Raw genomic sequence first — 15,986 nt, 5'->3', positions numbered from 1 at the left:
AATTCCCTCAAACACGTTGTCAGTTTAGTTTTAACTTAAAGCTTTTCTAAGCCTTTAATTCATCTTTTTGCCATCAGTCTGGACGTCCACACTGTGACATTTATGTGTGAATAACTGCAGAAAATATGCAATAGTTTGTTCACATTTTATTCACAGAAATATAAAGTAGTATGCCAAGTACGTCACTTTGTACAAAATTGCACAGACTCTTCAAAACTCAGTCAGACAACAGAAAAGTTCAGCTTTAAGGGTGTTAAGAAAATAAAATGGAGACACGAGAGAGCTGTGATATGTGAGACGGGTTTCTTGCAACAGACAATTTCCACCGTGGATGTTTCATCAAGAAGAATCAATCCGTTGTACATAAATAAGACTCGATAGGAAAACTAATTTACAGGCTGAGGAATAAATATGTTTCAAAAATAGGATTCAAATTGGCACATGAACTGCTCCGTCCGCTCCTCGTCTGAAGACCCCTTTGAGGCTAGATGGCCATGCTTGAAAAGAAGTGCTGACTCTTGATATGTTTATTCCAACAGAACAATGTGTTGCATAAGTGTCGGATATTTTATATAGCTGCTTGCTCGCCTGTTTACATTGACCTGAAATATGTCTGTTTTTATGTTTTAAGGTGTGTCTGACATGTTTCACAACAAAAGAACACAAAGAACATGAAGGTACTGTTGGCAAAACGCTAATTTAAAGCACATCTAGTGGTGAGGTTGCAGATTGCAACCAGCGACAATACCCATCTCTTTCCAAGTGTGTAGGGCACTTACTCCTAATATAGGGGGCACAGTGTCGATGCAAGGGGGCTGTGAATGAAAGGGAAAAATATGTATATATAATATATAATACATAATTAAACTTTTTATTAATTGTGCAAAGTAGGAGTAATGAACCACTAGCATAGGAGAACCTATGGGATCCCCACTTCAAAGTAAAAACGCCAAAGGCCATTCACTGGACTACTGCAGAAACATGGCAGCACAACATGGGAGACTCCATAGAAGAGGAACTGCTCCCTTTGTAGGTATGAAGAGCTCTAAACTGACAAACCACAGCATGTACTGTTCTGTGAGTATACACTAATAATAATAACATAATTATGAATACTATGTTCCATTTTTGGAAATAGACACCTCATAAATCCTACACTGGTCGTAGTAGGACGAAACAGAAGGGGCTATAGCTAAGCTAGCCTCGCTCTGATCTGAAATCCAGCACCTGTAAGTCTCACTAAGTAATATAGTTAATTATGTTTGTTTATGTTGCTTTAAAGTGGAACTCAGGAGCTCTTGGTTGTGAGAAGTTCTGTGCATGCAATGCTTCACGTTCATGTGGTAACATCAGCTGTAAGTCGTGAGAACACCACTGCTAAAAAGTTGAATTTAAAATTGAATTGAAGAGAAGCCAAGAAAGGCTAACAGATTAGCAAGCTAACAACTTGGTTACTTAATGTAGGAAATGCAAAACAATGTAATGAAAGGACTCATCATCATCATCATCCTTTCATTAATTGAACTAAGTAAAGAAAATGTATTCTTCACTAATTTATAAAAATTCTAAATTACAATGAATAAATTTACTAGCCACCATTTCTGAAAAACATCAGCGAACACATCACAACTTGTGAACTCTGATCTTACTGGATACCACAAGAGAGGCCCCGGTAAACACGACCCTATTTGAAAGAAGCAATGATCCATACAAAAAATTTCTACAATGTTTGTTCTTTGATTGTTTTATGTATTAAAGCTAGCTATTTCCCTCATTAATTAGCACATATCTTAAAATGCCATACTTTTCCTTTGTGAGGAGGCGCTAACACAACATGTTGTGTGTTTACTTACAGTAATGTGTATTTTGTGTTGTGAAGATCACATTTCCTTCTAAATTATTAGCATAAAAAATTCAGTGCTGTCCGAGCTGTCTGCATAAGGTGAAGCAGCAACGTCACACCTTTCCATTCAAGCATGGCCATCTAGTACTCTTTGCTTTGCTAACTGTACCGTTCCAGTTCACACCCACAGGTTCACCTGTAGGCCGCACAGTACACAATACTGTCACCATTCAGAAAACTAAAAAAAAATAAACAAAACAAAAAAAAAATGTCCCAAGTCCCTCCGATAAATGTTGGATTTGGTATGATAATATCTTCCAGGCATTTACCTCAAAGTGATCTATATTAACAGCGTATCTATTCTACAGGTTACTGATATGATGAGATTTGAATACAGAACCATCACCAGACGGAGGGACCCCGAAAACCATGTCTCAGAAACACTACTGTAGCACACTGATCATTTAAAAATATTTGGACTCTAATACACCACCACACACTCATAGAAATAACCCATTGGGACATTTAAATGGGAGCCACCCTGTCCTGTCCGTACAGACTCGTTCTGTTCATCTTCAACAGTTTTAAACTGAATTGTTACACCACCAACTGTGTGTACGCTGCAGCCACTGATAAAACTGTGAGAAGAAAACCACTTCAGTGTGCCGAGATATGCATGTTCGGTATGTTTTGAGCAGAAACTGACAGTGAATGAATAACCTGCTTTTAATTTTTGGGGCTGCTGACAGCGACGTCACCCTCCTTGTTGCTATGGACAACAGTCAGTTCAAGTTCAAGATAATTGTCAGGCACTAAGACCCTTTAGGCTGTACATGTTTAAGAAAAACATCTCCCCTCTAACACTAACACACCCATGATTGCTGTGCTGATGTTAGAGAAGAGCAAGGACCCAGAGCAGGACTTTGGAGGAAAAACCCGCAGGGACAGCGAGGAAATCCGGAACAGACTCAAAGCAGCTTTACAAACATTAACGGGATGCTCTCGGGAGCTCTGAAGGGAGGGACTGTTTCTTTAAGGGTCATTTCAAACTCTCATTCTGTCAGCAGGGTGGTGACACAGGCTCTGCTCCCAGGGAACTATGGGTAAGGGTGAATGGGAAGTGGGAAGAGGAGGTGAATCAAAGCCATATGACTCCACTGGATGACTTCCTCTTGTTTTCTCCACCTACACTTATGTTCAGCACTACATTCTCTATATCTCCCTCTCCACCTTGAACTCTCTTTTTCTGTCTTTAGGCCCCTGTTTACTCTCTGTTTACACACAACTGACTTTGAATCAAAGCCACAGAGGCTGAGGGATAAATCAGCGTGGACACACTGCTCTGCATCATCTCCCGCCCCTCTCACATCTGAGAAACAGGAAATCACCATGAAACAAAAACAAACTAAATGATAAGTGATCCAGTGATTTGGACCATTTTGCACCATCTGCAGAGCGCCCCGTGTCACCTCCAACTTTCCGCACCTCATCCAGTCTGAAAACACGTGACTGAACGCCTGCCCTGGGTCGTTCAGTAGAAAGAGTACTGGTTCTCCACAGCTCGGGCCCTGCGAGTCCCATCAGCGTCGTGGTAGTCCTCGGATGTACCACTAGAGGCCTCCAGCAGGCGCTCAGAGCTGTTGCTCCGGCTCTGCAACCCTCCTCCTACTCCTCCTCCAGTACCTGGGTCACTGCGGGAGAGGGAGGGAAGAGCGGTAGGCGAGGAGGAGGTGCTTGACGAAAGTGGGGCATCGGCGGGAGGCCCTGCAGGTGCTGCGATTCCAGGAGGGTGAAGAGCAGGCTGGGTTAAATCTGTCCGGCAGCCTGCATCTCTGGGCGGAGTGAGGACCGGTGGCACGGTCACATCTGTAGCAGATAGTGGAACGCAGAGAGAAATCCTTTTAATAGACGCATTAATAGCATAAATAAATAGGCGCTGCTGCTAATTGTTTGTTGGTTTTACTCTGGAGAGTTGCGAGTAAAAGGCTCCTTCATAGGGCAGCATGTAAACACAGGCAGTGTGGGCCTCCTTTATTATCCTTTCTCTTGGTGGGCAATAACACCAACAACACTGGTGCCAAAGACACGCCTGACCAGTGTATCAATAAAGCCTTTTACACCCGGAATCAAACCCTCACTCTATTTTCATGATGTGAGGTAGTGCGTGAGTGTGTGTGGGTCCAGCGTTTGGTGGAACAGAGGGCCTCTTTGTGACCAGCAGGGTGGGTTGGAGCTGGAGTCTCGGCCTGCATGCAAAACTGCTGCGGTATAATCGCCCCCTCACTCTCCTGTACAGGAGGGCATTTATCCCACGCCAGGAGAGTGGATGGCAGGACCAGTGTTAAGTAATGAGGATGGGGGAGGAATGGGTGAGTGAGTTTGGTTCCTCGGTCTATAAGGCCAAACCTCTGGTATTCATCAGCACATTTAACCTTTTGTAGGTTCGCAATCGCCCTACGAGGCTGTGGGAGCAAAACCCAGAGTGGACTGACCTGAGCCTGGATAAAGTTTTTTTTTCTTATTAACAGTGCTGCGTCTTATTTCAGATGTCACAATGTCATACTTTAACAATGTCAATGAGAAGATTAAGACAGTTGCGTCTCATTGTATTGGTTCACTGAAGGAATATTTCAACCAAGAGAGTGGACATGGGTCTTCTGAGGGTGTCCTGTGGCGTCTAGCAACAGGATGCTGTTAATGGGGGCTCATATGGGTTGAGGGGAGGGGCCTCTGTGGATCATCCCACAGATACTTGATCAGTTTGGGATCTAGTGAATTTGGAGGCCAGGTCAACACCTTGTGCTGCCATCAAGGAGTGTCATAGTTATGGGGTGGGGGTGACTTAGTATTAAACTAATAAAATATACACCAGGCAGTATGATACAGCTGCCAAGTTAGAGAGATGAGCATCTATGACCAGTTAAATCAACAGTACCTGCAGCGGAGCTTCTCTGCACTTGTACATAAGAGCGAAGAGTGATGTCAGCCGAGCCCCCGGACTCAAGGGGGATTGGGTGGGCGTGGAAGTGTCTCAACATGTCCGACACGGTGTGGAACCACAAGTGATGGACGTGGCACTGTCCGTTCTCATTAACTGACAAACGCAAATGCTGGGAAGAAGAGGGAAGGAAAAGATTAGAAAACCGGACATTAACAAGGTGGAGGGAGGTGAAAGTGAAAACATACAAAGGCAGAGTTGCATCCCGAGACACGGTGAACATCTAAAACAAACAGACCACACAGAGGTCAGAGCATTATCTGCGCCTCGCTGTGGGAGCAGAGACAGAACACTGAGGCTGACACTAGAGGAAGAGGTGGCAGCTGACACTTCCTCAACACTGCCGGCTGGCAGGATGTGATGTGCAGGGATCATGTTACATAAGAGGACTGCAAACGTCACTGCAGCTATTCCAAGACCCTGGATAACTCAGTCTGCTGTAAAAGTTTAAACAGTGTTTAAGAACCACATAAACTATTCCTCTAATCATCTCACCTTGGCTTTGCCCTGGAAGTTGAAGGTGAGGACGTACTCCCCTGGCCGTGTCTCGCTTTGGCGAATCACAAAGAGCCCGTGGCTCCTGGCTCCACCTGCGAGCACCAGCTGAGCCGCGCGCACACGAGACAGCGTACCGTGGAACCACGGGTAGCCCGCCAAGCTGGCATCTCCATCTGAGTCTTTGGCTCCTTCACCGCCACCTGAGCAGTGTTACGCACACATTTATGTTTTATATTTCTCCATCTGGAATCGTCTCGTGTTTATATTCATGGGTCTTCACCTGTTTTGATTATCTAGTGAGGAAAGCGCATGTGTGTGTTATCACCTGAAGAAGTGTTGGAGCCCTGGGCCTCTGGGGATTGGAGGAAGCGCTCTAAAGGCATGTGGGACGGGTGCTGGGTGAAAGGAGGTTCCCTGCAACGGACTGAGGGGGCGCTGTAATGCTCTGCTGCCGTAGAACACGACCTCTCTGCAGCACGATACACTCCTAGACATGATTTTATACATTCCTCGTCAGTCAGGATCAAAACATGTAAACATTATGTAACATGAAGAGCTGTAGAGGAGAGCAGAGAGGCGTCTTTGCTCACCCTCAGACAGCAGCTCACAGCTGCAAGAGGCCACCATGGAGCAGTCTTTGGAGGCCTGACCATGAGGACATGACGCCAGCTCGATATCATCGCCGCTGTCCCTGTACACAAGCAGTCAGGGTCAGGACAACCGCAAGAACGTATACACATGATGCGTACACGTGTGCAAACAAACATCACCGAATCCCGGCACACAGCTCTACACACAACCTGCAAACACTGACACAAATATGTCCAAATATATAAATAAATACACAAATATGTTTACGTCTTGCGCTGCGCCGACAAACGTCCAGAAATCCAAGAAACTGAGGAGGAATGTCGGCGGTGCGAGAGCGCCCGTGTTTATGCTCAAGCAACCTGTCAAAAACTCCACTAATTGGATGATTAATGACTGTGTGTGTGTGTTTCCCCTCCTTCCCCATCCCGCGCACTCTTTCCCCCCTCTATCCGTCCCCCTCTTCCCTGCATCTTCAGTCAACAGCAAATATTTATCTGGTGGTTTACCCGGGGTCTATGCAGTCCTGGATGTCAGCAACCCACGAGTTTTTCTGCAGGGAGTCAATGGTTTCCAGGATGTATTCCCCGCCGTTTTCCACCTGTGGAAGCAGCCAAACACTGCAGTCACACACTGAGCTCTGTCCATTGGACCACATCAGGATACAGAACACGGAAATGACTGTGTTGGCTCAGCAAAGACGTGCGCAACCTCATTTTCCAGCAACATGTTTTTTTTGTGTGTGTGTGTGTATGTGTATGCGTGTGTGTTATTCCTCCCAGAGCATTTTCAACTTACAGTATGCAGGTGCTGTTGTGTGAAAGTCCGTGCAGGTTCTACCTTAAGAACAAAGGTGTTGTCCTTGTCAGGCATCTCCAGCGGCATGGTGGTCCGCACCTCCACGATGGCTGACAGAGGGATGCTCACTTTGGGCTTTGAGGACTAGAAGGAACATGCAGACAGCGTTGTATATCAAATGAGCTGCACCTGTATGTTTTAACCTAAAACATTAGAAGCAAAAATTCCGAATTCACAGCTGTAAATTTCACCACACAAGTGGTTTCCAACAGATGAGTCAGCCCCGAGATAAACAGGTCTCTAGATTAGTGTAGGAAACAGAAAACAGATAAATTCTGTCGCATGTTTATTTTTTATTACTGCGTCGAAAGACAGGAAACGCTAATTCTATACAATTTTTGCCCCAAAAGATCTCTAAAAAGTAATTAAACAGTCCAAAAAACAGGGGGACATAATGGTTTAAACGCCTCATAATGCATTCTTTAGACAGACAAACTCCACTTTCTATGAATAAGTTGCGGAAGGAGACCCTTGTCTTAGATAAGCAATGAAATGCTTGCAGATCACAGAGGAACAACATTTTTATTTTTTTTTTATCCTTTCTGCATTTCTAGGAAACACACAAATCACCACTCCTTGTGTGGCGGTACAAGTTTGTGCAAGTATATCATCACCAAAACCCCGAACACTCAATTATGAATTGTCCAGAGTTAAATTACATGCTGTGTGACACCGTGTAGGTGCAAACGGCAAAACTTGTAAAAGTAGAAACTATATATTTTTGCACAAAGAGGCCCTACTTATAGCTTTAAATGAGAGGTGCGTGTTTAAATAGAACCACTTCGCTCTGTCTTTACTGTGAAATGCAGAAAAAAACCCTCAAACTCCTCCTTCACACATGATAATTAAGGGGCAACATGCAGTCAAAATTATTGGCACAGATTTAGCAGCAATGCACTACACCCCCAGATTAAATAACTCACTGGCATTAGCATTAAAGGGGAGAGTTTACCAAAGACTGCACAACCTGCAAAAATAACTCCACAGCTCGTTTAGTTTTTTTAGTTTTTTTAAACACGGGCTCTTATTTCTCACTGCATCGCAGCGATTATTCCTGCTGACTGACTAACAAACAGAGAACGGGAGGAGTTTACAAGAGGGGTGAACACAGAAAACATGCTGGCCGCAGTTTGCCCTCTGCAGAGAGATGGATCCAGACGATAATCTTAACAGATCCAATGAGTGTGTTTGAGGCTGAGAGCCTTTTTTTTTCCTGTGTATGTCGGGAGAGGCAGAGCGAGGAGGAGGCTGACTGATAGTCTGGCAGAGGCTTATCAGCTGATCTGTCTGGAGAAACACTGTTCTCATCTCGATCCGCCTTGTGCAGCTTTTCTGCCGTCCACGCCCACAATTCCTTTCTCTGGATCAGATGTCAAAAACCACTTCCTGTATTAAACCTTTTGACCATTTCCTGTGCTTCCCTGCTCTGGTCAGCATACGTTGGGTGGGCATAGCATGTTGAAAAGCATGGGTGGTGCTAACCGGTGCACATAACAGTGCATGCTCCACCCCAGGACTTGTAGTCTTGCAGAGAAAAAAGGAAAAATACAACTTCACATATTATTTTTTTATTCTGTGGTGTGGCTGTCCACATTTGAGTTACCTGGAGTGTTGACTTCGTTAGCAAAGCATTGTTTATTTACACACTCAGGACAGTAATCAGGAAGTTTCTAATCACCCAGGTCTTGTTTTAGTCTCCAACAGCTCTTAGTTGTCTCTTTTCAGAGTGATACGTGAAGCTAAGGAAGTCTGCAGAGTCAAGTGATCGTTATTTGTGGTTTAATCGCCACATGCATCCCTGTTCACCTGGCACATATATATAATTAACACCAGATTAATTATAGTTAATGTTAAAATAAAACTGTTGACCGGTGCAGCTTTAAATGTGTTATTTAAATCCATATGAGAGGTGGACATCTCAAAGCCTCAGCTGCTCAAACCGCAACTTGGGCTCTGATGGCCTACCAGTTCACCACATGAGATAACTTTCACAATGAATAATTGCTGGGACGTGACAAAAGTGGCAAAAAAAAAAAAAAAAAAAGAAAAACGTGGCATTTTCTCGGGCAGCGTTTGAAATTTTAATGCCCTCTTATGAGCGCATGAAACATTCAGCACCTTTACTTAACGCTCGTATATATCTCTGACGCTACATTAGTATCCCAGACCTCTGATGTGTTACAACTGTTACTCCGTTGTAGTTCTTGCATGTTAGTTTGGGAGGTGAGAAGCAGGGAGCAGGTCATCTCAGGGCCTGCTGCTGTGTCATAATGCAGGCAGTTAGCGTGCTGCAGTGTCTCTGCCTCGCGGAGAAGCCGGCAGATTGATGGCCCTGACAGGGACGGAGCCAGAGCCAGGAGCAAGGCAGGAGTGAGATTTTATGAGTCAGTTCATCTTCCCAACACTGTTGACGCTGCACTGTTATGATTTGTAAGATGTGAATAGGATGGCAGTGATAAAACAACTCGGAGAGAGCGTCTGCAGAGCAGGCCCCGTCGAGATGTGCGCGCGTTTAATTAATGCCTCATCAAGGCTGCGACCGCAGCTCTGAAGTCTCTCCTCGTCCGCGGCTCATAATCGTTTTCCCATGTGTGGACGTTAATAGAACACAACACGTGAAACTGCCGAAGCTCAATTGTTAAGTTTTGTTTTACAAGTTCCTCTCGTGACATGGCAGAGTTTAAGTGAGTCACAGAACTATTATGGTTCCTGTTTTCGGTTTGCTGAAGATGAGGAAGGAATCAATATTTATATTTTTTTGCACACGAAAGGGAAACTCTGTGATCCCCTCGCCTCATGGAAATCAATGTAACAGCTTCCTCTCTCTCTCTCTCTCTCTCTCTCTCACAGTCTCCGGTTCTCTCTGCCAGCTCACGTCCAACCCCCCTCCCACGCCTGCCTCCCACCTGTCCTTACCCCCTCTCCTCCTCCCCGCAGCCTTATCCCCACATTCCCACCAGCCACGCTCAAAGGACGGTGGCAGATTTACACACACTCAGCTGCACAGCCTCATGGCCTACTTAAGGTCAGGGGCAATGATCTGGAAATCCCATATAGACAAATGTGCAGGGCGCATGCATGCATGCGAGTGTGTGGCTCGACCTGCGTTACTCAGCGTCGGCCGGGCAAGATCATCGGGGCTGAATTTAAATCTGGGATTCGAGAAGAGCTGCAGATAATCATGTTTTCATTATCTGGTTGAGTTTTGTTGGTCGATGTTCTCTAATCTCCAACTAGACTCAGAGACTTAGAAATAAGTTAATGGCCGCTCAATGTGGTTTAAGAAGATTTGTAATAGTCCTAAATAAAGGCCTATAAAAACAAAAACAAACCTTTTAATTAATAATAATGTAAATTGAAAAGCAGCTGGTTGCCAGTTCTGAAAATTGAAGATGTGACGACCTTTTATTTCTTTAGTTTATTGAGTATCTTTGAGTTTCCCTCTGTTGATCAGATTAGAATAAGTCACTTTGATGTTCTTTTGTTAAAGTGTCCACTTTTTCTGTGTGTTTACATACCTTGGGCGGTACGTAGAACTCCAGCAGGAACTTCTCCCCTCCTTCGTCCCTCTTCGTCTTCCTCAGAAGCAGACGGCACTTCTGCCACTGTGCAGCACCCATACAGTTTGTGTCATCGGCCACCATGTACCTCAGCGCTCCCTCCCTCTGGATTTCCAGGAGCTCGGCCTTGTGGCCCTGGGAACCCCTGGGAAGCCGCAGCTTTTGGGACCACTTCTCTCCCCCTGCAGCCTCCCCTCCTCCTCCTCCACCTCCTCCTCCTGCCCCGTTAGACTTCCTGGTCCCAGAGGGGGCGTCAGGTTCAGGGGAGGCCCGTCTGTGCCACATCTCCTTCACCCCGTCCACCACGCACAAACTCATGTTCCTCAGGGAGAAGCCCTTCTTGAAGCGAGCCTTTGGGTGACTCACTGACACGTCCTCGGAGCTGCGGGACTGTCCCAGAGCAGACACCTTGTGGTTTGTTTGGGGGCCCCGGGAGGCGGCGGTGCCACTGCCTCCCCCATCTATCCCTCCCCCTCCGCTATCCATACTGTCCAGAGATTCACTTGAAGCCCCGGCGTCCTTGCGCCTCTGGTAGAGGTCGTGCCCGTAGGACAACGGGCAACCCTGGATTCCCAGGAAAGGGACGATGCTATATTTGGGCGCAGAGTTCGTCCCGTCCTCTCCCGGGGAGGATGCTTGGTTCTCCCGGGCCTGGGTCAACGCCGCAGAGAAGCACTCGAGGAAGTGTTGGGCAAAGTGCTGCGAGAAACTGGCGTCCGCGCCGGGCGAGTCGTAGCACGGGTTCTCCGACAGAAAGCGCTGGAACTTGTCAGCGAAGTCTGCAGCAGAGGCTCGAGCATGGAGCTCACAGAACTCTCGCCAGTCAGGCAGTGGGCACGAGGAGGAGAGCTCCGGGCTACCGGGCACCACCGCTCCGTTCATCACTGGGCCATGCCAACCCACCGAGGAGAGGCTGAAGGGCAGGAAGAGAGGCAGAGTGTTAGTGCGGAAGCTGCAAATACAGCATGCATTGGTGTACCTCCTGGCTTTGGATCACACATACAACAGTTGTGGAACAGACTGCATGTGTGATGGTGCAAAGAATAAAATATGTGTGAATGAAGCAGACTGCGAACCAGCTTGTGTTTGTCATTATAATATTTATATCTATGAAAACGAAGACCTTGTTTTCTGATTTTCTGTGGCATTTTTTTTTTTTCAACAAACACTGCAAAAGTTTGACTTTTCCTTGCATTGTGATGTCAAAATGATTTCTTTTGACATCACAACTTTCACCTTTCTCAGACTATCAAATAAAATGTGCATCAAAGTCACAACCAGGGTCTCAGCCAGGATTTTAAAAAGGAAGAATGAGCTCATGAGTCCACAAGGCAGCCCGATCCATGAAAAACGTCTCAACGTTGTTTTATTAGATTAGTTTAATCTTATTCCTTTGCTCAAATGTTTAGTTTTTTCCCCAACATAAGAGTCTCCATCCTGTGAAAACAATGTATCTCCCAAGAAAATCTACGAGTGAAGAAAAACAGGACTGTTTTCAGTTATGGACGACACATTTTTTAGATAATCGGTGGGTTTTTAAGACGTTTATTTAGCCTAAACATGCTGTGGAATCAGCCAATAACTAATTAATGCACTTAAGAAGAGGACAGGACCGCAGTGTCCTCAGTGGAAGCTACAGTGGTGCGACTCGTCACTTTGACGAGTTCAAAATCTGTGGCAGCTCAAGATTAACGCGCAAGGCTTTGCATGTCATGAAGTCGCCTCATGAACAGATTCCATGTGACAACGGATCGAAGAGGAAATCATCCGGAAAGCTCGGCCCCTTATCAGTCGCGAGCCTCACCAATTGATGATTTCTGACATGCACTCAGATTATGTGAATTATCCAGAAGTGTTCTGTCAGAGCCGGTTAACGCAACTGCAATTCAACACAAACTGATCGTATGTCTCCTCTTGTTTTCTATCATCTGTTGATGTTTGTTGAATAATGAGTTTTATTTTGAGACAACCGCTGCGTGTGTTGGCATCGTTCAGTTCTCAGCGCCGCTTCCCTTTGTGGCTCCAGCCGTGCCAAACCACATCACATCAATGCTAAAACTCCGACACAGAGTCATACCAGGAGCAGCATCCAGTGACGGTTTACACCCCCAACCCCCCTCGTCTCTTTGCCTCTGCACATCAGTGACTAGCGAATCATGAGCGAATACTGCCAAACAATCAGGCACATGTTGGTTTGATTATTGCTGCAAATCATGCAGATAAAAAGACGATATGGTGGGAGTGGGCAGGCTGAGCGACAGACGCACAGGGACGGCCAACGCTCCCCGAGCAGTGGAAGCTTATTCTTAGAGCTGATGGGCTTCTCTTGGCAGTTTCGCTCACAATAAGAGCTCAGATGTTTGCTTACTGAAATTGCACTCCTAAACCAAATCTCGCATACATTTGCACTGCAGAGTTTCCTGGAATTTCTCCCGCAAGCAGCAATGTCGTCGTTTTCAGAGGCATCAGTGTGGGTTGTCTTTTCAGAAAGGATTAGCGCACAAAAACAACTCTCCACTGGAATTAAGTCTGACACACATGTTCAACTAGAAGCTAATCGCTTCCTCTCGTTTCTTCTCCCACTGATCTGGGAAACACAACATGACAGATCTGAGGGACAGTGCGGTAAGGGAGGCTGCTCCGTGAAGAAGTCTTGATGCTTGATGCTGAGACCGGGTGTCAAAATTTCAGAGGAATGCTGTGATGGTTGCAGACACAATAAAGGAAAGGAAATGGTGAGATTAGAGAATAACAATAAAAGAGAAACAAAAGAAATGTTTTTCTCATCTGTGAGGATGTCCCCAAGGAATCTAAAGTCATTTCGCTTTATTTCTCTTCTTTAATTCAACTAGTGTGCAGAGGTGGGTGGTCCGGGGTCTCGTATGAAGCTGTTTTGAATCTCACAGTGATTGCATTGGTTGGACGAGAAGTGAGGAAAACGTGAATGAGCAGCACTGTGCTGTTGTCGCTCTTGGTCTACCCCCCTGAGCTGCACCGCAACCAAAGGTCCTGAGATGGGAACACTTTCATAACCTGTCATCAGCTGACGGAAATACATCCTAACAGGTTTCAGAAAGACATAAACTGAACGCGTGCCAAAAAAACAGAAAGGCCGAATGAAAGAAACAAACCACGAAGGTCTGATTAATAACAGGAAACTCAGCATATTGATTTTTAAAGTAAAGTTTTTAAAGTAAACTTGAAGCGAACTGAAAATGGAAACCAAGCGCAGGCATTCAGACAAAATGTAAAATATGCTGAGGCAACGTTGAATGGTATTTGCTTCCATCCATCATCTATTACCGCTTATCCTGGAGAGGGCTGCAGGCGGCTGAAGCCTTTCCCAGCTGGCACTGGGTGAAAGGCGGGGTACGCCCCAATAAATCACACAGACAAAGAGAAGACAAACAACCATTCACACTCACATGGACACCTACGGCCAACTTGGAATCACCAATTAACCTAACTTTCATGTCTTTGCGATGAGGGAGAAGCCAGGGCAGACACGGGGAGAACATTCAAATTCTATTTATTATGGTCGTCTTTGGCTTCCTCCTGGAAAAGAGCTGGTGCAGGATCTGGACCATAGACTGTGGATAAAGAACTGCTCCCCAGAAGTGAAGCCAAAGCAAGTAGAGCTCCCCCTGGTGACTGGCTGCAGTATAGGTCATAAGCTCCGCCCCCTCCATGTTAGTGGGCGGGACTTGTGTCAAACTAAAACACTTTTTTCAAGGATGGTTCCTGTCATTTTAGGTAGTTAACAGAATACTGATGTATACTCAAGTGTCAATTTTTCTGATAAGTTTTGTTTATTTGACGCTGTAGAAACAGGATGTGACATCATGATGATGACTAACAGTTGCTATGCCAACCGCTCCGGGAAAGCAGGAAAAAATAAATATAAATAAATAAGTGCAGTCTATAATCCGCCATTTCATTGTAACTGATGGAGGCAGAGCAGAGCGGAAGATCGCGCTGCCCGTATCCCTGGGAAACTAGCATCAGTTTGACCAATGCAAGGAAGTGGGGTATGTGTAGTCCATATTTATATACAGACTATAATCTGGACCTTTACTAATGACTAAAATTACAAAGCCCTTATTAATAGTATTTACAACTTCAGACTAGGGCTTATTAGAAAGGAATAACTGATTTATAAAACATGACTAAACGAGTTATTCCCCATTAATACATCTGTTACAACTTTAAAAACCTTTATTACTAAGTCATTAACCAATCATTCATGAATTTATCTCTTCATTCATTCAACATCCATACACTCATTCATTCAAGTCACACAAGATTTTTGTGAAGCTAAATTACTAATCATCAAGTGTTGTTGCTATAATCACCCCGCTACCCTTGTGACTTAGCGCGCGTATGTGTGTGTGCGTATGTGCTGCTGTTGCCGGCGAGCACGTCGATACCCATTCAGCTATTTAAAAACCTGCACTGGGCCAACTTTCTACTCATTCAGCAGAAAAACAACAATACACCGCGAGGTGCATTTCACAAACTCCTGCCCTTCCGCAAAGATGAGGATGTGCCTCTCTCAAGGATACTGAACTGACTGTACGCGGCGCCCACACACACACACATTCAGTCATCGAGTCAGCATGAAACTCAAGCCATGAGACGCTGGAGGAAGTGGACAGCATTATGGTTTTCTAAAGGCTCAGCAGACTGGAGCTGACGACATATGGAAAAGGCACACCAGGATAAAAAAAAAAAAAAAAAAGATAAAATGATGGCAGAGACAGCAAAAATAAGAAAAACACAGCTGCTCCTGACATTTTATGCCTTGTGACACATTATAATAAAGCGGTATCTGGTTATGTTTTCTATTAAGATAATAAATAAGACTGTTAATTTGATATATGTCCACATATTCCTGTAACACTGAGCCCATCTCGCCCTCAGAAACAAACTTGAAGAAGCAACACATATGTGTGCTTTATAAGAAGTGTTTTTAAACAATACTTCTTTCCATTTTTTGACGACTAACTGGTTGATTTAGAAAATGTACAATGTAAAATGTAATCACCCCCTTTCTGTTATAAAGCAGCGCACAGGTGTTTTTAATGGGACCTTTTGGGACTATCCCCAACAGGGCAAGGTTTACAGGAAACCCTCAGGGGAGTATCTCTCCATTTAGCCACTAAGTACTCCACTGTTTTCACAAGATAGCTGCTAACCTTGTCCGTCTGCAATTTGCTGAAAACAGGCCAACTATGCTCAAAAGCAGTGCTATGAGTTTAGGGAAAGGAACAAAAAATAGGTCCATCAGAATGTGCAATCATTTTCACAATGTCATGGGTTTTTTTTTTCATATTAAATCATTTTTTTCTCTTAACGTGACTACAGTTTTGCGTAAGCAGGGTTTTAAATAAAGCCCTTTATTCAAAGTAGAGTATTTTGAAATTGCTGTATTGGTACTTAAAGATCAGAGTACTGTTTTCCACCTCTGGAGAGGGGGCATGTTTTTACTCCACAGGCCAGCTGCTAAAACAATCAGTAAATGTGTGGAGGTGGAGGAGACAAGGGGAGCATAAAGAAAAGGAGACGTACTGAGGGACAAGGGGGAGCAGAGGCACCATGTAGATTCTCACAACCCCAAGACTCTCCTTGGACCTCGGCTCCG

At 45.0% G+C, this 15,986-nt stretch overlaps 1 protein-coding gene across 1 annotated transcript; it reads right to left on the bottom strand.

Moving 5' to 3' along the window:
* Nucleotides 1-3,374: 3,374 nt before the first annotated feature.
* On the bottom strand, nucleotides 3,375-14,990 carry sh2b2 (SH2B adaptor protein 2; the record flags this gene model as incomplete). Its single annotated transcript, XM_084559633.1, has 9 exons — nucleotides 14,953-14,990; nucleotides 10,304-11,258; nucleotides 6,768-6,869; nucleotides 6,437-6,528; nucleotides 5,930-6,030; nucleotides 5,665-5,826; nucleotides 5,337-5,539; nucleotides 4,779-4,953; nucleotides 3,375-3,709 (listed from the first exon to the last, which is right to left on the bottom strand). The coding sequence occupies exons 1-9, from the start codon at nucleotides 14,961-14,963 to the stop codon at nucleotides 3,375-3,377; spliced, it is 2,136 nt and encodes a 711-aa protein (XP_084415759.1). The 5' UTR covers nucleotides 14,964-14,990.
* Nucleotides 14,991-15,986: the final 996 nt, after the last annotated feature.

This window comes from Chelon labrosus (assembly GCF_963514085.1).
Source record: "Chelon labrosus genome assembly, chromosome: 13".
Classification (NCBI taxonomy): Eukaryota; Metazoa; Chordata; class Actinopteri; order Mugiliformes; family Mugilidae; genus Chelon; species Chelon labrosus.
The sequence above is the reverse complement of the archived record's forward strand: the minus strand, read 5'-3'. Positions and strand labels throughout refer to the sequence as shown.